The sequence below is a fragment of the Micropterus salmoides genome, unplaced genomic scaffold (assembly GCF_014851395.1).
Source record: "Micropterus salmoides isolate LMB-PRFRI ecotype aquatic unplaced genomic scaffold, ASM1485139v1 Ms_hic_scaffold_1, whole genome shotgun sequence".
NCBI lineage: Eukaryota > Metazoa > Chordata > Actinopteri > Centrarchiformes > Centrarchidae > Micropterus > Micropterus salmoides.
Window position 1 is genome coordinate 4,090,514 of NW_024040040.1, and position 22,705 is coordinate 4,113,218.

Sequence of the window (22,705 nt, forward strand, 5' to 3'; positions counted from 1 at the left end):
TGTATTATTTGTATGTATTGATCCTATTTCCCCCCTTTTCAAACTCCCAGCACTCCCAGCAGGGAAAATGATGGAAGAGCTGTTCCGAATCTTTTTGATTTTGCCCAATAATTTAATGCTAATTCTGTCCATCGCAGTCTCAGTGGAGCCTCACCTGCCTCAACTAGCAACGCTGGAATCGGCCCAGTATATATCCTCAGAGCCCAGTATATATCCTCAGAGCTCAGTATATATCCTCAGAGCCCAGTATATATCCTCAGAGCTCAGTATATATCCTCAGAGCTCAGTATATATCCTCAGAGCTCAGTATATATCCTCAGAGCCCAGTATATATCCTCAGAGCCCTGTATATATCCTCAGAGCCCAGTATATATCCTCAGAGCTCAGTATATATCCTCAGAGCCCAGTATATATCCTCAGAGCCCAGTATATATCCTCAGAGCCCTGTATATATCCTCAGAGCCCAGTATATATCCTCAGAGCCCAGTATATATCCTCAGAGCCCAGTATATATCCTCAGAGCCCAGTATATATCCTCAGAGCCCAGTATATATCCTCAGAGCCCAGTATATATCCTCAGAGCCCAGTATATATCCTCAGAGCTCAGTATATATCCTCAGAGCCCTGTATATATCCTCAGAGCCCTGTATATATACTCAGAGCCCTGTATATATACTCAGAGCCCTGGCCTGAACAACATCCAGCTTGGCCAATAATAATCAAAGATTGGCCGTATCATGACCTTATAAATCATCATTAACGAGTTCCTATCTGCCCCCAAAGAACACCCGGATAAGCACCTCATGATATTTATAACCTTCTCACACTTACTTATCATTTTCTTTATTTGCACTCTGTATGTCAGTTTTTCCTCTAACCAAACTCCTAAAAACTTAAAAACCTTTGCTCTTTGTAGAGGCTGCCCATACTCCCGTTTTTCTTTTTCCTTCCAAAAATCACATATTTTGTGTTTGATATAGACAACCTAAATCCCCACTTATCAGCCCAACCCTGCACCTTATCCAAGGCACTCTGCCTCATCAAATATGTTACGGCCTCTCTTCCATACTGCTCCGTCATCTGCAAAAAGAGATCTACCAAATCCATCCCCCACTTTATCAAACATATCATTCACCATCATGTTAAATAAAATGGGGCTAATAACACCACCCTGTCGGGTCCCATTGTCAACACTAACCGTGCCCGAAAGACTTCCCCCCACTTTTACCTGTATGGTCCGGGATCTCAAAAAGTCTTTGATCCAGTTTAACATCCTCCCTTGAATCCCTGCTTCATATAACTTGATTGCTAACCCATCTTTCCACAGCATGTCATATGCTTTCTCTATATCCAAGAACACACCAATCACCACCTCTTTGTTTACCAGAGCTCTTTTGACTTCTCTATCTAATAATAGAACTGAATCCATTGTTGCCCTAAAGGCCGAAAAGTACTTTCTCTGCTCTAGCCTATGCACCAGTAGCCTATGCACCAGTAGCCTATGCACCAGTAGCCTATGCACCAGTAGCCTATGCACCAGTAGCCTATGCACCAGTAGCCTATGCACCAGTCTATCTGTAACCATTCTTTCCATTATTTTGCATATAGCTGGAATCTCCTGCAACCAAATGTTCACTTTAATCTGGTCTTTTATCACAAATACATTTACATGATATTCTACAGCTTTGTCTTTATTGGTAGATATGGCATTTATTTTTTTATTTTTATTATTATTAAATAAACAAAGTGGTTTGTTACTAGGTTTTATATTTAATCTTAAATATTTATAACATAATATTTCTTTACTGTCATTATCGTAAACTATAAAGTTATTTATAGACTGAAGCGGCGGAGTGAGACGTCTCTCTGTAAAGCGGCGGAGTGAGACGTCTCTCTGTAAAGCGGCGGAGTGAGACGTCTCTCTGTAAAGCGGCGGAGTGAGCCCTCCACTATGAGGCAGCCAAGAGACGATCTGTGTCTGATGTGAGCCGTCGTGTGTTTCGGCTGCCAGCAGAGAGACCCGGAGAAGCTGCAGGATGGGGAAGAAACAGAAGAAATCCGGAGATGACAGGTAAAGCAAACACCACCTGCCGCCGCACATCACCTGTCCACACTGACCCCCGACAGGTGTTGGCCCTTCGGGCCCGTGGACACACAAATAACGGGCCCGTTAGCCCGCTGGTTGTCGTTACGCTGTTAGCTTAGCGGCTAGGTGCTAACCACGAGTCAGTGGAAAGGTGTGTGGTGATTTAAATCAGCCAGAAAAAAGGCTTAAGAAGAATTATACAACACGCGGGCGGGCCGACACGGGCTCACCCGGGCTCACCCGGGCTCACCCGGGCTCACCTGGCCTGCTGGGGCTTGTTTACACCCGCGGTGTTGCGTTTGTTAGCTTTACACACCAGCCTGGTTAGCTAGCTTAGCGTTAGCCCCCAATGAGCCGGCTGCTTGGCTCCTCCGGTGCTCCAAACTGTTCCGGTATTTACACCGACAGCCGGTGAAACGGCCCCTGAAGGCGTCTTTAACAGCGTGAACTTAAACCCGTGAAAGGTAGCTGCTGAATGCGAACAGGGGCCACAACCAGGGGACTTCAGTGAGCAGCTAGGCTAGCTGTTAGCCCGCTTATCTTCTGTCACGGTGAGTGTTGGCCATCAGAGAGGCTGATGTAACGCTGGATACCTGTCCCCTCTCACACCTGGTCCTCGGTCACAGCTGTTGTAATGCTGGATACCTGTCTGCTCTCACACCTGGTCCTCAGTGACAGCTGGTGTAACGCTGGATACCTGTCCACTCTCACACCTGGTCCTCGGTCACAGCTGATGTAACGCTGGATACCTGTCCGCTCTCTCACACCTGGTCCTCGGTCACAGCTGTTGTAACGCTGGATACCTGTCCGCTCTCACACCTGGTCCTCGGTCACAGCTGTTGTAACGCTGGATACCTGTCCGCTCTCTCACGCCTGGTCCTCGGTCACAGCTGTTGTAACGCTGGATACCTGTCCGCTCTCTCACGCCTGGTCCTCGGTCACAGCTGGTGTAACGCTGGATACCTGTCCGCTCTCTCACGCCTGGTCCTCGGTCACAGCTGGTGTAACGCTGGATACCTGTCCGCTCTCTCACGCCTGGTCCTCGGTCACAGCTGGTGTAACGCTGGATACCTGTCCGCTCTCTCACGCCTGGTCCTCGCTCACAGCTGGTGTAACGCTGGATACCTGTCCGCTCTCTCACGCCTGGTCCTCGCTCACAGCTGGTGTAACGCTGGATACCTGTCCGCTCTCTCACGCCTGGTCCTCGGTCACAGCTGGTGTAACGCTGGATACCTGTCCGCTCTCTCACGCCTGGTCCTCGCTCACAGCTGGTGTAACGCTGGATACCTGTCCGCTCTCTCACGCCTGGTCCTCGCTCACAGCTGGTGTAACGCTGGATACCTGTCCGCTCTCTCACGCCTGGTCCTCGCTCACAGCTGGTGTAACGCTGGATACCTGTCCGCTCTCTCACGCCTGGTCCTCGCTCACAGCTGGTGTAACGCTGGATACCTGTCCGCTCTCTCACGCCTGGTCCTCGCTCACAGCTGGTGTAACGCTGGATACCTGTCCGCTCTCTCACGCCTGGTCCTCGCTCACAGCTGGTGTAACGCTGGATACCTGTCCGCTCTCTCACGCCTGGTCCTCGCTCACAGCTGGTGTAACGCTGGATACCTGTCCGCTCTCTCACGCCTGGTCCTCGCTCACAGCTGGTGTAACGCTGGATACCTGTCCGCTCTCTCACGCCTGGTCCTCGCTCACAGCTGGTGTAACGCTGGATACCTGTCCGCTCTCTCACGCCTGGTCCTCGCTCACAGCTGGTGTAACGCTGGATACCTGTCCGCTCTCTCACGCCTGGTCCTGGAAGATAAGGGCTCTTACCGAGGGGGAGGGAGCACTCAGTTTCTACAGAAAGGACTTGACTTCAGCAGATTTACTGTTTTACATCTGGTGAAGAACAAAGAGCACATGTGTTTAAGTTTTAATGCTAAATGTATTTAAACTGTGTGGTTATAACAGCATTTTTCTATTAAAATATGAAGTGATCCGCTGGCATCAGGCGTTTGTCCCATTCTGACCAGAAAGAAAAGTTTAAGCTACTCGAAACTTCTGCTGTGTTTATATATGTGAGAGAAATGTTTTAGTTCTTTATCAGATTATTTGCGACAGTAAAACGTTGATGCTTCATTAATAATACGCCAGTACAATAATATATAACCGTTAAATATCTGTTAACGGGAGAAAAGGAAGGAGATAAAAAGGTCTTTACTCCGCTGATTATAACAGTTTTAATACAAGAAGAAGGAACAAAGTGAATGAATCTGAGTTGAGATGTTGAAAACAATGAAGTGATTAAAAACAGCGGTGATGTGATGAAAAATTTCGCCGTCGCTCAGTAACAATGGGTGAAAAGGCCTCGGGGATAATATCCCTCCGTGTTTATTGTCTGTGAGCTTTTGTTCCTTCCAGCCTCGTTAGCGGTCACGTGGTTTGTGTTCGAGCTGAAGTGCAGCAGGTTTCTGTGGCGCGAGGCTGCTGCCAGAGGGCTGATGGGAAATAAAGGCTGTGGAGAGTCAGCAGCTTTTCATCTGTCCGCATTGTTCGGACTCAGAGAGAGAGAGAGAGAGAGAGTCCTGCTTGTTCTGTCTCTCCACCTCGGCGATCAGGTGTTTCACATATCGATTGACGTTGTTATTGATCTTTTGCCTTCAGTGCCAAAGACGACGGCATCGACATCGACGCTCTGGCGGCAGAGATCGAAGGAGCCGGAGCCTCCAAGGAGCCAAAAGGGAAGAAGAAGAAGAAAGGAGTCAAAAAGGATGAGTTTGAGTATGACACGCCGCCGCCTCCTTTCTTTCCCTTTTGTTTCTCTTCTTCTTCTGCCCCTGCTTCTTCTGCTGCTTCTTCTTCTGCTGCTTCTTCTGCCCCTGCTTCTTCTTCTGCTGCTTCTTCTTCTGCTTCTTCTTCTGCCCCTGCTGCTTCTTCTGCTGCTTCTTCTTCTGCTTCTTCTTCTGCCCCTGCTGCTTCTTCTTCTGCTTCTTCTTCTGCTGCTTCTTCTGCCCCTGCTGCTTCTTCTGCTGCTTCTTCTGCTGCTTCTTCTGCTGCTTCTTCTTCTGCTGCTTCTTCTTCTGCCCCTGCTTCTTCTTCTGCTGCTTCTTCTGCCCCTGCTTCTTCTTCTGCTGCTTCTTCTGCCCCTGCTTCTTCTTCTGCCCCTGCTTCTTCTTCTGCTGCTTCTTGTGCCCCTGCTTCTTTCCCCTTATGTTTCTTCTTCTTCTTTTGCTCTCGACAGGAGCTGCCCGAGTGAAATGGAAAGTTTTTTTTGGCCATCTACAGGCAGACTTTTTTTTCCCTTTCCAAGTATCAACAAGGATGTTTGTTTGCGTTCAGCTGCCCAGTTCTACACCTGCGCAGTGTGAACCACAGTCGCTCTCGCGCTTCAGTGTTATGTGACCAGCTGCGCAGTAATAACATTACTTTTCACAGTGAGGAGTAGTGTAATGGATTACTATTTCCAAAACAGGTATATCATTACAGTTACTATTCCCAGTAACGCTCCGTTACCGCGCTACTGAACGTGACGTGAATGGCGTGCTGCAGGTCAGGGCACCGGCCCTCGTGTTGTTTAAGTCAGCTGTTAGCCAAAAAGCTAAATGAAGAAAGGAGAACGAGAGAGAGAGGCGTTGGAAGTAGCTGCTGCCGTTATTGTGTCACAGTCTAAGATGCAAAGAACGTTGTAAACTTTGTGCGACCAGAAAAACGCTTTCAACCACGAACAATTCTAGATTGAATATACCGAAGCATCTGCTGAAGCAGCAACTGAAACTTATTAAACTCCGGCCGCGGCTGCCAGTGATGCTTGGACTCACGGGAGAGAGTGGCGTTAGGCTAAGCAGCGTTTTATAAAATCACTGAATAAATACGTGTGCAGAAAAACAGTTCACAAGTCGGGATTAAGCCTACTTTCTACCACTGATGGGGTTTATATGTAAAGGCGTTTTCGGACGGCGTGGATCCGCAGGGTCGCTCTGCGCTCCTCATCGCTCAACAGACAGGCCGACGAGCGCTCTACGGGTGGTAACCATGGAAACGGCTTCTGCATACCACTGTGTGCGATCCCGTGAAACCGTCGCGGTCGTTCTTGTCTCAGGCACACACCCGCCTGCCATCAGAGGTGAAGTTATTCCTTCAGTTTATCAGCAGACAGACTGATCAGCTGTTTGATCCGAGCGTCCTGAATAATGTAACTGTTTCTTTAACAGTCAGGCCTCAAACAGGCAGCGACCTTTCTGCTGCTCTCTTATTCATTAAAAATAATCTGTTAATTTGGACTGAACTAATTTTGAAAGTTAGTCGTTCTATTATTTAGTTACAGACTCGTTTATTTCATGTAGCACATTTAGCTGTTTGGCCACTTTGATCGGGCGTCTCTGCATATTTTCCTGCTTTTTTGTCCTTCGCCAATCACATGCCTGTACTGTAGTATACTAACACTTACAATTGCTGTTAGTATGTATATATAGTAATGATGATAGTGAAACAGTCCCCTTTCATATCACTACTGTTTATTTTTTATTTGTTCCAAAGTGCTCTTAAGTTTCACAAGTGAAGTTACTGACTGTATGCACGTCGACCTGTTAACCCTACAGCTGCGCACGTCCAGCGCGCAGGGTTGACCTCCGTTGTGTTGCTGTGCAGCCTCCCCTAACGTCACTGCAGCTGTAGATTATTGACACCCGTCGGCACTTGCGGGGCTTCTCAACCCTGAAAACGTTTCATATAGGGGGAAAAGCGCATTTTCCATTCGTAAAACTGCAGATAAGTTTTTCCATCTGCTAACACAGCGCAAAAAGGAGGACGGTTCCTCCTGATGTCTGCAGCTCCTCACTTTAACTCACTGCTTCATGTTCGGCAGCCTCTCGTTAACCACCTCCTCTGTCTCTGAACGTCTTGTGTTTGTCCTCCTGCAGCCATGTTTCCATCTAAATGTCGCTCATATTGAATTAAGAGAAAATCGTGCAAAGGAAAAGTTTTTCCATCTGCTAACACAGCGCAAAAAGGAGGACGGTTCCTCCTGATGTCTGCAGCTCCTCACTTTAACTCACTGCTTCATGTTCGGCAGCGTCTCGTTAACCACCTCCTCTGTCTCTGAACGTCTTGTGTTTGTCCTCCTGCAGCGAGGATGACATCCTGAAGGAGTTGGAGGAGTTGTCTCTGGAGACCCAGGGGGCGAAGGCAAAGGTAACCTCAGCTGAACCCGCTTCTAATGTTGTCTGCACATCTTGTCCCCGTGGTTTTATCATTAATAAACTAACAAGATCCTCATCAGAGCTGAGGCCGTCGGTCTGACCCCGCTTCTTTTTCCTCTGCAGAAATCAGACCCTGCAGAGGAGGTGGAGGTCGAGCCTCCCAAACCAGAGAAGAAGAAGACCAGGAAGGGGAAGAAGGGCGGAGCCAGCCCTGAGGAGGAGGAGGGCGATGAAGGTCAGGTTGATGGAGAGAGGAACGGAGAGCAGAAAGATAACAAGAAGGTGAGGAATTGACACGTCAGCACAGACACGATAGACTTTATCTGGATGTTTGAACCTTTTCTCTTGCCGTCTCCAGGCGCCTCCTGCGGCGCCTCCCTCTGACTCTGAGGACGACAGCGGCTCGTGTTCTCGCCTCAAAACCAAAGCAGCGAAGAAAGGAGACAAAAAAATGTCGGTGTCAGACGACGCGGAGGACAAAGACGAGGGCGAAGGCGTGAAGAGAGGAGGCGGGAAGGAGGACGGCCAGTCGGAGGACGAGGATGATTTGGCCTCCAGGCGAGACAAGAAGAAGAAGAACAAAGGCAAGGCGGCGAAGGCGGAGAGCGAGGATGAGGAGGAGCAGCAGGAGGAGGGAGGCTTCAAGATGAAGACGGCAGCGCAGAAGAAGGCGGAGAAAAAGGAGAGGGAGAAGAAGAAGAAGGAGGAGGAGAGGATGAAGCAGAGGAAGCTGAAGGAGAAAGAGGCCGGCGTGGAGGCCAAGACGGAGCCAGAGAAGAAGACGGCAGAGGAGGCTGCTCCTCCCGCAGACCTGATGGAGGAACAGGAGGGGGCGGAGCCAGCGGTGGAGGGTAAGATGGCCGTTTCCACGAGTAAATGAATGAGCATTAACGCTGCGGGGTTTCACTCTGTTTTCTTCTTCTGCGTCTCTCTGCAGAGGAGGCCGAGGGCGACAAGAAGAAGAAGGACAAGAAGAAGAAGAAGGGGGAGAAGGAGAAGGAGGAGAAGAAGAAGGGACCCAGCAAGGCCACGGTGAAGGCCATGCAGGAAGCGCTGGCCAAGATGAAGGAGGTGGGGCATTCTGGGAAACGGAGTGACGGGATGTGCGATGGGAGTCGCTGTGATGTCTGAGATTAACTGCTGGTTGTTTGTAGGAGGAGGAGCGAGCCAAGAGGGAGGAGGAGGAGCGGCTGCAGAGGCTGGAGGAGATGGAGAAGCAGCGGCAGGAGCAGGTAAAACACCTCCTCCTTTCTTTTTCCGTTTCACCTGTCGCTCTCCCTCGTGACCTCTGACCCTGCGTCCGCCCCGTTAGGAGCGTCTGGAGCAGGAGCGCAAGGAGAAGAAGAAGCAGAAGGAGAAGGAGAGGAAGGAGCGTCTGAAGAAGGAGGGGAAGCTGCTGACCAAAACCCAGAGGGAGGCTCGAGCTCGGGCCGAGGCCACGCTCAAGCTGCTGCAGGCTCAGGGTGAGACGCCGTCCACCGATCACATGGCTGCCCTCACGCAGCCGGTCCCGTTATTGACCATCAGCATTACTCTCTCTGTCTCTCTTGGCAAATGTTGACATTATGACACATTAATATTAAAAACAGGCAGCGTGAGAAACCTCCTCCCTTCTGAGGTGCATTTTATTTGCACATTAAAATCCAAAAAGAAACGTCTCCTCATCGCGTTAGCTTTACTAACCTCAGCTCCTCCAAAACCACTTTTTCAGACTGAAAACTGAAAAATTATTTATTCAGTCTGTACAGGACGGAGCTGCAGGCTGCGTCAGTTTAGTCCAGGTTTGCACCTGACGCTCTGAACATGGTAGGAGTGGGTAGTGATAAAATACAGCTTCCAGTTACTTTCTATAAAGTGAGCTGATGTTTTTGAGCTGATGACTTTTCTTGGTCACACCGTAACCGACACAATACATTTACTGCCAGAATATTTTGTGGGAAGTTTTAGTAGCGGCGCTCCTGAATGCGTTGAGGGCAAACACTGAGGGGAAAATGGCCCCTGATTGGTGGTTTATTGAAGATATTACGGAGAGAGCCGTGAGAAGGGAAATGTTTTTTAGTAACCTACAGGAAACATCCAACAATGAGGACTTCATCTGTCGGTTTAGTTTCCCCAGGGAAGCTCTCCTGAGTCTGCCAGATGGATCAGCTGAGCCCTGCCTCCTCACGTTTTAGGATATTTCCTCTTAAATGTTTTTTCTTTTTTGGCATCTTGTACCGTGCTCTTGGATCTTCTCTGTATATGTTGTCGCTCCGCTCAACGGTCGGGTGAACGCTGTTTACTGTCGTCTGTTTTTTTTTTTTTTTTTTTCAAATCAAGCTTTTCTTTTGGGGCAGAATATCCAAAATGATTCTGATAACATCTTTTTCTCAACAAATACGATCAGTAGATGTTTTTTCAGTCCCTTTTCCTCAACAAAATAAATGTCTGAATAGAAAACTTAAGTGCAAATAAGTTCCTGATTCAAATGAATTAGATTTAGATGTCTATCTGAAGTCTGACTACTACAGCTAAGCCATAGTCTAAGTCCATCTCTGTGACACCGGCCCCGCAGTCTGACTGGAGGTGGACCCAGACTCTCCCTGTCAGGTGGTCTTGGTCCGGCTTTAGTCTAAAGACACAAACAGGCGTGAGGGCCTGAAAGCACTTCCTGTTTCCTGCGTAGCTCATACTTGACTGTGTGTTCACTGTGCAGGTGTTGAAGTGCCATCCAAAGACTCGATGCCAAAGAAGAAGCCGGTTTACGGAGACAAGAGGAAGAAGAAGCCCACCGCTCAAACTCCTGAAGGTGCCGCCAGCCGCTCCGTGAACAGCCGACACGTTCGTTTCTGTAAAACCCAAAGCAAAAACTATCTCTCTTCTCCTCCATCAGAAAAGTCAGAGGTGACTTCGCCGACGTCCGAGACACCAGAGCCTGTTGCCGTTGAGACGGAAGCTGAGAGGCCGGCGGCGGAGCCAGGTGAGAGGGGGGCGGAGTCAGGAGGGAGGGAGGAGGAGTAAAGGGAGCGTTCATCGTCATGGTGATGACTTTGTTTCTGTGTGCAGAGGTGAAGCCGGACGCTGCCGTGGACGACTGGGAGGCCATCGCCACTGATGAGGAGAAAGGTGAGACGGTTTCCTCTGTCAGGACCCTAGCGTGAAACATGCGATGAATTCCCCAATTAATGGTATTTTTGACGGCCTAAATGTGCTCAAACACCCACGTAGAGATGATTTACATTTCAAATGGTCTTTGTGCGTGGGCGTGGCAAAATGGCCCGCTAGCGCCCCCTACAGAGCAGCCCCCAGGCCACGTATCACCAAAATGTATGAAATGATTGTGGCACATGTATCATGTCCAGACGTACAAAAAAGCCTCTGGGAGCGATGCCATAAACCCGACAGGAAGTCGGCTATTTTGTATGTACATTTTTTTTTTCACGTTTTTGGCGTTTTACAAGGTCCGAACTTTAACGAACTCCTCCTAGACAAGTAATCGGAACGACTTAAATTTATTTTCTCTTCTGTGCCAATTTTATTGGCATTGATCATCTACTCAGTTTATTAATTTATTGTTGCAGCTGTAATCACCAGACTGAGAAGAACCCGAGGTAATACTGTTAGCAGTAGATAAAGTAGTACTCAGTCGAGGTAGTACTGTTTGTGGGAGCTGCAGTAGTACTCGAAGTAGTACTGTTATCACTAGATGCAGACATACTCAATCGAAGTAGTACTGTTAGCGGTAGCTGCAGCAGTACTTGAGGTAGTACTGTTAGCGGTAGCTGCTGCAGCGGTACTAGATCGAGGTGGTACTGTTAGCGGTAGCTGCTGCAGCGGTACTAGATCGAGGTGGTTCTGTTAGCGGTAGCTGCTGCAGCGGTACTAGATCGAGGTGGTACTGTTAGCGGTAGCTGCTGCAGTCGTACTAGATCGAGGTGGTACTGTTAGCGGTAGCTGCTGCAGACGTACTAGATCGAGGTGGTACTGTTAGCGGTAGCTGCTGCAGACGTACTAGATCGAGGTGGTACTGTTAGCGGTAGCTGCTGCAGACGTACTAGATCGAGGTGGTACTGTTAGCGGTAGCTGCTGCAGACGTACTAGATCGAGGTGGTACTGTTAGCGGTAGCTGCTGCAGCGGTACTAGATCGAGGTGGTACTGTTAGCGGTAGCTGCTGCAGTCGTACTAGATCGAGGTGGTACTGTTAGCGGTAGCTGCTGCAGTCGTACTAGATCGAGGTGGTACTGTTAGCGGTAGCTGCTGCAGACGTACTAGATCGAGGTGGTACTGTTAGCGGTAGCTGCTGCAGCGTACTAGATCGAGGTGGTACTGTTAGCGGTAGCTGCTGCAGTCGTACTAGATCGAGGTGGTACTGTTAGCGGTAGCTGCTGCAGTCGTACTAGATCGAGGTGGTACTGTTAGCGGTAGCTGCTGCAGACGTACTAGATCGAGGTGGTACTGTTAGCGGTAGCTGCTGCAGTCGTACTAGATCGAGGTGGTACTGTTAGCGGTAGCTGCTGCAGACGTACTAGATCGAGGTGGTACTGTTAGCGGTAGCTGCTGCAGACGTACTAGATCGAGGTGGTACTGTTAGCGGTAGCTGCTGCAGTCGTACTAGATCGAGGTGGTACTGTTAGCGTACTAGATCGAGGTGGTACTGTTAGCGGTAGCTGCTGCAGACGTACTAGATCGAGGTGGTACTGTTAGCGGTAGCTGCTGCAGTCGTACTAGATCGAGGTGGTACTGTTAGCGGTAGCTGCTGCAGACGTACTAGATCGAGGTGGTACTGTTAGCGGTAGCTGCTGCAGTCGTACTAGATCGAGGTGGTACTGTTAGCGTACTAGATCGAGGTGGTACTGTTAGCGGTAGCTGCTGCAGACGTACTAGATCGAGGTGGTACTGTTAGCGGTAGCTGCTGCAGACGTACTAGATCGAGGTGGTACTGTTAGCGGTAGCTGCTGCAGACGTACTAGATCGAGGTGGTTCTGTTAGCGGTAGCTGCTGCAGTCGTACTAGATCGAGGTGGTACTGTTAGCGGTAGCTGCTGCAGACGTACTAGATCGAGGTGGTACTGTTAGCGGTAGCTGCTGCAGTCGTACTAGATCGAGGTGGTACTGTTAGCGGTAGCTGCTGCAGACGTACTAGATCGAGGTGGTACTGTTAGCGGTAGCTGCTGCAGACGTACTAGATCGAGGTGGTTCTGTTAGCGGTAGCTGCTGCAGACGTACTAGATCGAGGTGGTTCTGTTAGCGGTAGCTGCTGCAGTCGTACTAGAGCGAGGTGGTACTGTTGGCGGTAGCTGCTGCAGCGGTACTAGATCGAGGTGGTTCTGTTAGCGGTAGCTAAAACGTTTCCTTCTTCTCTCAGAGTTGAAGAAAGTCCACATCGAGGTGAAGGAGGAGGTCACTGCTCCTCCTCTGCCTGCAGGCAGTGAGGAAGACGAGGAGGAGGAAGACGAGGAAGAGGACGACGATGATGACGAGGAAGACGACGATGAAGACGACGAGAGCGAGGAGGAGGGGGAGAAGGAGGCGACAGTGGCGAGTCAGGGGAAAGGGAGGCCGGCGAAGGAGAGCGAGGACGACAGCAGCGACAGCGAGGACGACGACAGGACGAAGGAGGAGCGGCTATACGACCGAGCCAAAAGGAGGATCGAGGTGAGAGACGCTCCGGCGGCGTGAGAGCTCGTCTCGCGTCACCCCGCCTCCGACTGACAAGCTGTGTCTGTTTCCACAGAAACGGAGAGCGGAGAACCTGAAGAACACAGACGTGGACCGACTGAGAGCACCGGTGGTCTGTGTGCTCGGACACGTCGACACCGGGAAGACCAAGATCCTCGACAAGGTGACCGTTACTGACTGTTTATCAATTTTATTCAAGTCGCACACTTAAAACAACCAGGGTTGACCAAGGTGCTCCACAGGTGAAAAATACAACAATGAAACAGTAATTACACAGTAAATGTACAGCAATAAAACATTACAACATACAGTATATGATATAAAGTAAGATTAAAATCGGCAGGGAGAGTAGCTGACTTAACTGGAAGGAAATGCCAAAGAAAATAGATTTTAGATTAGACCTGTTATTCTGCTTTTCCAGTCCTATATTGTAGTTCTGTGACTCCTGTATGGCAGCTTTGCACGATTCAAAGTTCAAAAAAATAATTTTCTGTCTTATACGGACTCTTCATGTAGGCCTTCATTTGAGCCTCTGTCTGAAACAAGCTGTAGATGCTCATGTCTCTTTAAGGCCCCCCCTCTAAGCCCACTGTCTTCTGATTGGCCAAGACCTGAAGCATGTTACCAGGCTGTTGTTGCTGGGCAGAACAGGCAGACTGAGCGTTAGTGTGAGAGCACATGACCATATATGGTCGAGTTATTTCCTCGCCCACAAAATCTCATGGGCCCACAAAGGACGAGTCCGTCCCCTCGCTCTACATGTTTCAGCCCTCTCCTCATGCAGAGCGAGGGCCAGAGTGACATTTGCAGTGACATTTTTACATTCAGTAAAATTAGGTAGCCTCCACCGATATTATGTATCATAGCGAACGCTGCGCCTCCAAAGCGCACCCTAGCCAGGCGTTTTCAGAACGGCAGGTGGCGTTTTCAGCTGGTGAAAAACACTTTGGTGGACACGGGGCCTAAAGACAGATGGAACATAACCAGAGACAAGACCGTTATTTATCAATTACAAAATACGTGGTCAAAGACCGCCCTAATCAGACGTGAGGGGATGCTGTCTGAGGGACAGTTCGTGGGGCGCAGATGATGGACCACCTCAGATAGGGAGGAGATTGCTATAGTAGGGTAACTGTAATAACCTTGCATCTGGTTGTGTTTCCTGTGTGTAGCTGCGACACACTCATGTCCAGGACGGCGAGGCCGGCGGAATCACTCAGCAGATCGGAGCCACGAACGTCCCGAAAGAGACGATCGAGGAGCAGACGAGGATGGTTAAAAACGTACGACACACACACACATCCACACACACTCTCTGACGTTAGCTCAGGTGCTAACTCTGTGTTAATCCGCCTGTTCGTGCAGTTTGACAAAGAGAACCTGAGGATCCCCGGCATGCTGATCATCGACACACCAGGACACGAGTCCTTCAGGTGACCCAGACACAACCAGTCAATCGTTTCTTTAAATCAATCAATTCAATTAAAGTGATCGGCAGCAGGTCGTCTTTAAAACGCTCACCTGTGTGTTCAGTAACCTGAGGAACCGCGGCAGCTCTCTGTGCGACATCGCCATCCTGGTGGTGGACATCATGCACGGCCTGGAGCCTCAGACGCTCGAGTCCATCAACCTGCTGAAGGAGAAGAAGTGTCCCTTCATCGTCGCCCTCAACAAGGTCAGTCCCCTGCCCGCCACCACCTGTCTCCTCCTTCCTTACTTCTTCTTCTTGTTTTCTGACGGTCTTGTTATTGGTCATCAGGTCGACCGCCTGTACGACTGGAAGAGGAGTCCGGAGACCGACATTGTGGCCACGCTGAAGAAGCAGAAGAAGAACACCAAGGACGAGTTCGACGAGAGAGCCAAGGCCGTCATCGTGGAGTTCGCTCAGCAGGTGAAGATCTATCAGCATTATTATGTTTTATTGATCACTAAGTGTGATTTTTAGACTAATTTTCAGCATCAAACATCGTGTTTCCTTTGTGAATACCAAAGTTCTTAAATTCATTGACAGTTTGTTAAATCGTCTGCAAACAAAGAAGTTTTACACTGAATATTTATGTACAAAATAAACAATAATGGGCCCAAAACGGAGCCTTGAGGAACGCCCTTCAGTAAGTTGTTTCTGTCCCTCAGGGTCTTAATGCCGCCTTGTTCTACGAGAACAAAGACCCCCGCACATTTGTGTCGTTGGTTCCGACCTCGGCCCACAGCGGCGACGGGATGGGAAACCTCATCGCCCTATTAGTCGAGCTCACCCAGACCATGTTAGCCCGCCGGCTAGCGCACTGCGACGAGCTGCGGGCGCAGGTCATGGAGGTAAGGGAGTCCACCTTGTTCTAGTTTTCCTGCTCAGTGTGGATGAAGGTACCTGATGGCGTCTTTGTGTCCAGGTGAAAGCTCTGCCCGGCATGGGAACCACGATAGACGTCATCCTGATCAACGGCTGTCTGCGGGAGGGAGAGACCATCATCGTCGCAGGGGTGGAGGGACCAATCGTAACGCAGATCAGAGGCTTGCTGCTGCCCCCCCCTCTAAAGGAGCTCCGAGTCAAGGTAAAGTTATGTATTTCAAAATAAAAGCACACACTTCCTACAAAACTCCCTTAGTGACGCATGGTGAAATCTGGCCAAAAGTATATGGACGCCTGAACGCGACCTCCGCTCATTACATTTACATCGGGACCTTTTGGTGCAGATATGTATGAATGGTTTTTAGATTAAGTTTGTGATCTACTCTTCCCTCCTGAGAGATGTATTGATCAGCTGACAGACTGATTGATTCTTGGATTAATTGGTTGTGTGTAGAGCCAGTACGAGAAGCACAAGGAGGTGTCGACGTCTCAGGGTGTGAAGATTCTGGGTAAAGACCTGGAGAAGGCTCTGGCAGGGCTCCCCCTGCTGGTGGCTCACAAGGAGGACGAGATCCCCGTCCTGAGGGTAACACACACACACACACACACACACATATACACACACGTTATGATTAGTATTCAGGGGGTTAAAAAGTCTTACAAGGTAATGAATCAAATGTGCGAAAATTAAGGCCATCAAAAAATTTTAATCACCATTTAACAAGGTTTTAAATATTGTAGATTTTTTTTGTCAATGTGAAAATCCTGTTTGTCGAAAGTGCCGATGAATGTATTTATTTATTTAGCCAAAAACTCTACACACTGTAATGTGCGAGTATTTCACTCTTAAACGCCCCCGAAAAATAGATCCGTGCGAACCGGAAAATGATTTTCAAGTACAGCCAACCGTAATGTCCCACCCCCCCAATGCTAATCGTTCAAAACATAGTCTGAGTGGCGATCAGCAGTACTGGGATTAACCTGTGGGCCGGTCACTGTGGCCACCAGCTGAGTCGGTAAGACAGAAGACAACAGGGAAAATTCAAAGAGCGCTGGCTAACGTTAGCTGACTATTTAGCCAAATCGGTGCCTTCTATTGAAACACGTTCAAGCTTTCATAAAGCCGACGTGCTCGCCAATGTCAATTTCGTGAACAGACGTGCTACTTGGGCTGGGATGAAACATTTCATACCTATCGATAAGTATCAGGATAAATGTCAAATCGTTATTTCTTTCGAGTTTAAAGGCTGATTTTTGCTCCTGAGAGAAAGCTGAAGAAACCAGATGGTTAATTATTTGGTTCTAAACTCTTCTTCATGGTCAGAACAAACACTGGTTGTCAAACAGTGGATCACTTCACCAATCTGAGGTAAAACATCCAAAACAATATATATATGATCAGTAAATCTTTTTTCAGTCCCTTTTCCTCAACAAAATAAATATCCTGATAGAAGATTAAGAGCTGACATTTATTGACGACGTATTGAACATTTGTTATATTGTTATTGAGGAAGATTCTACTGCGATAATTATCATAATTGATTTATTGTCCAGCCTATGTGCAACAACAAACTTTATAAATGTAGAACTCATCGTTCTGCGTTAATGGTTGTGATTGCTGACGAGTTAGTGGCCTACTTAACATTAAGGTTGGAGTTTAACCACCATGTAGAGCATTTTTCTCACACGAAGTTAATGAATAAAAAACAACCCCAAAATTAAACAGCTGTAACTGGAATTAATATTAAACTACTGCTGAGCTGTATATTATGTGAAATGATGATAAATATAGTAACATTATACAATTAATATCAAACTAACAGGTTACTATTAAATTAATTATAAAACTATACTAATACAGTCAGTTATTCTAGCTGCTCCTCCACGCTACCAACGTTATCCTACACACAGTACTGGATTACCCTGATGCAGAGTATATTAATCCAGTGTCACTGTACTGAGACGCCCAGTTGACTGACTGCTGCTGGTTTTCAGGACGAACTGGTGCGAGAGCTGAAGCAGACGCTGAGCTCCATCAAACTGGAGGAGAAGGGAGTTTATGTCCAGGCGTCCACGCTGGGATCGCTGGAGGCTCTGCTGGAGTTCCTCCGGACCTCCAAAGTCCCCGTGAGTACATGTCTGTCTCCGTTTACAGCAAGCCGCTTGTTTCAGGACATTTACTCTGAAAAGCAACAGGAAGCGGGACCACGGAGGAGCTGACCTTTGACCTCTGTCTGTCTCTGTGTGTGTTCCTGCAGTACGCGGGCATCAACATCGGTCCAGTTCATAAGAAGGACGTGATGAGGGCGTCGACGATGCTGGAGCACGACGTACAGTACGTCACTCTCTCACCCTCTGTTTCTGCTGTCATTTCCTGTTTCTGTCTGCGGTAGGAAGTAAAAAAATAAATAAAGGATCCAGGACATCATAAAAAAGACGGGAAACGCTGTACGGAGCGAGCGACCTCCTGAGGGGAGCAGCCCGTCAGTCGATAAGAACTCATATTATTAATATTTTTTTCAAGACTGGAAAATGAGTCTTTATTTTGGCAGTTTTGCTTTTATTTGATTTCGAAGGAGGTTAACTCGAACTGGCCGCTGCAGGCGTGACCCTGTTTAGATCGATCTAAGATCAGAACTAGAACAGCTAGAGAGCAGTCGCTCTTTTTGCAGCGCAAAGCTGTTGTTTTTTACTTTCGCGCCATCACGTTGCCCGCTCGCGATGACGTCATCGCGTTAAGTTGCTTGCGGTGGAAGACTGCCACGATGACTACATCGAGTGAACATACAGCACTTTCACAAAATAAACCCGCTCATAAAAATGGCCACATCTCAAAAACTAAGAAAGGTACAGTTCAAATGTTGTTTGTTCATTTTCTACATTTAGAAATAGTTTGGATCAATATGTTTTGTGTTTCTTTTGTAGAATTTTATGAGAAAACGTTCCCAATAGTTGGATTTTTCCAATACTTTTATCAATTATCATGGTTTATTGACTTACACGACCTTGAGGTTGTGGAGATTGTATGGGTGTGCAGCATTTGAAGACACTAGCAGAGGGTAGGCACTGGCGGCCCTTTCAAAGGGTTAATGGACACTCAGACGTGACGTGAGGTAGAAGGACTGCGGCACCTGGACTTAAAGTCACTAAGGATTAGTGGGTAATAGTGTTAATTTTATCAGCCTTTTTAAAACTTAGTCTCAGTCCTGTGTCAAATGTCCTCATATTTGTCATATTTAGTCCACTGTATACTATATTATTATTTTTTTAGTTGACTAAAAGTCTGGGTATTTTAGTCAAAAGCAAATCGAAACAGTTTTAGTCTTTAACCATCATTTTAGTCTTTTCCAACTCATTAGTATAAATCTGATCAGCATTTTGCTGAATCTGCTCGAACCAAAACAGAGAGATGATTCGAATGTCGGCTCTGTTCTCATTTTTATTGCATAGGAGCCGTTAACGAACCTCAGTTCCCAGGTGGTCGGCCTTCATGTGCCGCGTCAAGTTCATAGTGTCTTTTCCTAAAATCTTATAACCACCTCGGTGTGCGATCTATACACAGCTTTCAGCTCTGACGAAAGTAACACTTTAGAAAGCTCTGTTATTTAGATCTTTGATAGTTTTCCTTTTTGTGTTTGTTCTTTTTATTTAGACACATTTGGTCTTTAACCGCCTGTAGTTGTTATTAACTTATAGACTGTCGAGACACTTCTTTACATCCATATCTTCAAATTAGTAAATGTAATTTCTCACATTCAACAAGAAGGTTTTTGGTTCTTAGAGAAGAGGCAGATTGTGACCTGGAGGTCCTGGTTGGAGTTGGACCTGTGCCTTCGAGCTCGTCTCGGCGGCGGTGGTGATGTTGTTGAAATGTGTGGGCAGGTACGCGGTGATCTTGGCGTTTGACGTGAAGGTGGAGAGGGAGAGTCAGGAGATGGCCGACAGTCTGGGAGTTCGGATCTTCTCGGCTGAAATCATCTACCATCTGTTCGACGCCTTCACCAAGTACAGAGAGGACTACAAGAAGGCCAAACAGGACGAGTTCAAGTAGGAAAACGCTCCCGATGAAACACGGCGGTACGTCTTCTGATCTGTCTCTCTCTGACGCCGTTTCTGTATCTGTTATCAGGAACATAGCTGTGTTCCCGGTGAAGCTGCGAGTTCTTCCTCAGTTCATCTTCAACTCCAGAGATCCCATCGTGATGGGCGTCTCCGTCGAGGCCGGGGTCCTGAAACAGGGGACGCCGCTCTGCGTCCCCAGCAAAGGGGTGAGACGGATCGGAAAGACGGCGTGTTTTTCTTAATTGTCGGCAACTATTTGTTTTATCTTTTTTATGTTTGTTCAAATGTATTTCAGTTTGTGGACATCGGCGTGGTCACGAGCATCGAAATGAATCACAAGTCCGTCGACAGTGCCAAGAAAGGCCAAGAGATCTGCATCAAGATCGAGCCCATTCCCGGAGAGTCGCCCAAGATGTACGGCCGCCATTTTGAAGCCACCGACCTGATGGTCAGCAAGGTGAGGACACGCCCACTGAGGAGGGGCAGGATGCAAAACTTTTTATTTAAAATCAACAGAAAACGTCGACTTTCTTCAGATTTTGCGTTTTTCTTGAGAAACGTCGGAAACGCGTGTCGCTAAGCAGCAACTGGCGACAGAAAGTAATTGAGGCAAGAAAGAAAGGACAGATGAAGAAATACAGAAAAGTAGGTAGGAAAGAAAGAAAGAAGGGTCTGATAGATCTGATAGAAATCAAGCTCAGTTGTGGTTTTATCTGCGTCTTGTGACGATAAACTCGACGTTCATGCTGTGAGTTTCAGGTGAAGCGTAGAAACTTACAGCCTTTAGTCCTTTTTAATGAGGTTTCAGCTTGGCTACGTCTGCCTTTAGTATTTGAAAATGTTTTTTATGTTAGTTAACAAATTGGATCCTGTATATTCTAATAGTGGCCCCAGGCCTTTATTTGAGACGGGCTTTTATTTCTAAATGAATTCCATCAGTACAGATTCGCCTCTTTGTTTAACACAATTCACAGATTATTTCCATTCATTTCAGCGTTGTCATTTGTTTCACTGTTTTGTCAATGAAACTCAACACTTCCTGTACTGATATTTCACATTAAAAGCCTTCCAGTGGCGTAAAGGGCATAAAGGTGGATTTATAATACGTCCGGCGCTATATTTAAGAAATTTAGCTGTTCTGCTCCCGCAAAATATTTTCTTTCATACTTTATCGGGTGCTTTAATGTGATAGCTGTTAGCCAAATGGCACCATGTCATTTGGTTGGACTCCTGAATGAACAGAGCGGCTTTGAACACATTAGATCTCTGCACAATGTGGACATGCTAACCTGTGGCAAGGGTCTAATTCATAAACTGTCCAGCAGCGATATACAGATGTGCTCGATTTCACGCTCGTCAACACGTCGAACCCAGAAGAAAATAAGAGCACAGCCGGTGGAGTCGCCCCCTGCTGGCTGTCAGAGAGAACGCAGGTTTAAGGCTCTTCAGCACCGGCTTCACTTTTCAGACCCGGAGGTTCCCGCTCGGTCTGAAGGCTCACTGATTCCCCCTCCTGTCCTGAGGGGTGGCTGTTGTGGTGAAACATCTGCAGGAACTGTAAAGTTTTACTGACAGCAGCTTAACAGAGATCGAAACCATGGCGACTCGAGCGGTCGTGCCGATTGAATCAGTGCTTCCTGAATTCATAAAGTGAGACGTTATAATTAGAGGTATTTAAAAATGAGCTTTAGGTTCACAGTGATGACGTCGGTGTGTGTTTCAGATCACGCGGGCGTCCATCGACGCTCTGAAGAACTGGTTCAGAGACGAGATGCAGAAAACTGACTGGCAGCTGATCATGGAGCTGAAGAAGACCTTCGAGATCATCTGAAGGACCTGAAACACAAACACACACCCGCACACACACACACACACACACACACACACTCCTCCTCCCTTTTGAAGACACGACGGCGGCGGCGGCGGCGACGACTAAGGAAGGACAAAAAAAATTAAACAAAAATGACCTAAAAAAGAGGTGAAAGTGTTTTTCTGTGAGAAACGAACCGTTTTTTCCACTGTTGTAAACAGTGATAGTTTAGCCCACACACACACTCAGTATTCCAACGTGCCTGTTCTTCAGCATCGACGTTGTGTTATTAGTTTCTCTTCTTCTCTGCTCTCATTTGTGGCTGCTGATTCGTGTCCCAGGCTCCGCCCCTCCCCTCCTTTCTAGACTGAGGCTTAACGAGGCCGACAGAGCCAAACCAGGTGCATTATGGGATTGTGTTGAGCAGCACCGGGGCTGGAGGAGGAGGAGGAGGGAAATAAATGGGGTTTTCTTTTCACAAAACACCGAATCATCGAAGCAGCGGCAGACGGCGTCGACTTTAAAGACTTTAAAGAGCAGACTGAGCATCGACTGCTTCGCTGTGCGGTCTGTCGGCCATGTTGGAGGGCAAAGGGGGGGGGGGGGGTTTAAGTGACAGAGTGTCACCTCTGGAAGATTTTAAACTGTTTTTGCTGCAACTGCTGATGTAATAAATTCCCATGATTCTGATGAAACCTGCAGATTTTCAGTTTTCTGTTCACGCTCGATCGCACAGACGCACAAAGACGACACACAACTGCAAACCCGCAGCCTTTGATCAGCAGCCGAGGTGGCAAATCTTACAGCCCGCCTTCAACTCGGACCGCCACAGTCTGCTGTCAAACCACCGAAATGTAGCCGGCCCACAGTAACCAGACCAGTAACCACAGAGCAAAACCTGACCAAGAAAAGCAGCTCATGGTGCCACAGCATGAATGAATGAATGACGGCATCTGATCGCTGGTCCCTTATGTGTATCGCCCTAGTTGGTACTACCTTGACCGCGGAGCCCTCAACGCCAATAAACGATGCTAAAGGGCGTTAAAAAGCATCTTGGGAGTGTTTGGTTTCCTTTGGTTGCTCAATTTTAATGTGGTTAAAAACACTGAAATTTGAAAGAGGCATAACTTTGGCACCTCTTAGCATTAAACTGTAGATCTTTTTATTCTCTGATTAATTCATGAACTGCAAAATCCTTCTGATCATTTTCCAAATCATCAGTTGTTACATCAGGAAGCCTCCGGTTTCAGTTCATTTCTATAAAAATGTACTTGCGAGCAGAGCTTGAAGTGGGCCGGTCCTCTCCACATCAGGTTCGCCGGGCGCTACGTGACGCTCGCCTGTCCCGTTCTGTCTGCCTGTGCAGAGAGACGATGGAGAAGAAGAAATGTGGAATAACAAATGAAACGATAAGAAAACCTGCGAAGCGACACAGAAGAAACAAACGGTCCAAAAGCTGATTACTGATTGTCTCCTGCCACCTAAATGTTGTTTCCCTTCATATAAATAAAGACATTTCCTCCATATATTGGTGCAGAAGTTAAGTGTGAGGACCC

General features: G+C 47.8%; 2 protein-coding genes across 2 annotated transcripts in view; one reads left to right on the top strand and one right to left on the bottom strand.

Moving 5' to 3' along the window:
* The window catches only part of LOC119916213 (NLR family CARD domain-containing protein 3-like), a 795,320-nt gene that overhangs the window by 449,421 nt on the left and 323,194 nt on the right, over positions 1-22,705 (bottom strand).
* eif5b (eukaryotic translation initiation factor 5B) lies at positions 1,918-21,848 on the top strand. Its single transcript, XM_038695156.1, has 26 exons — positions 1,918-2,071; positions 4,736-4,852; positions 7,198-7,261; positions 7,393-7,551; positions 7,628-8,120; positions 8,207-8,340; positions 8,424-8,501; positions 8,582-8,732; positions 9,965-10,057; positions 10,142-10,228; positions 10,315-10,374; positions 12,614-12,903; positions 12,983-13,090; positions 14,100-14,210; positions 14,293-14,360; positions 14,461-14,602; positions 14,687-14,818; positions 15,061-15,243; positions 15,318-15,479; positions 15,732-15,863; positions 17,273-17,404; positions 17,536-17,612; positions 19,160-19,324; positions 19,407-19,545; positions 19,635-19,796; positions 21,063-21,848. The coding sequence occupies exons 1-26, from the start codon at positions 2,037-2,039 to the stop codon at positions 21,168-21,170; spliced, it is 3,582 nt and encodes a 1,193-aa protein (XP_038551084.1). The 5' UTR covers positions 1,918-2,036; the 3' UTR covers positions 21,171-21,848.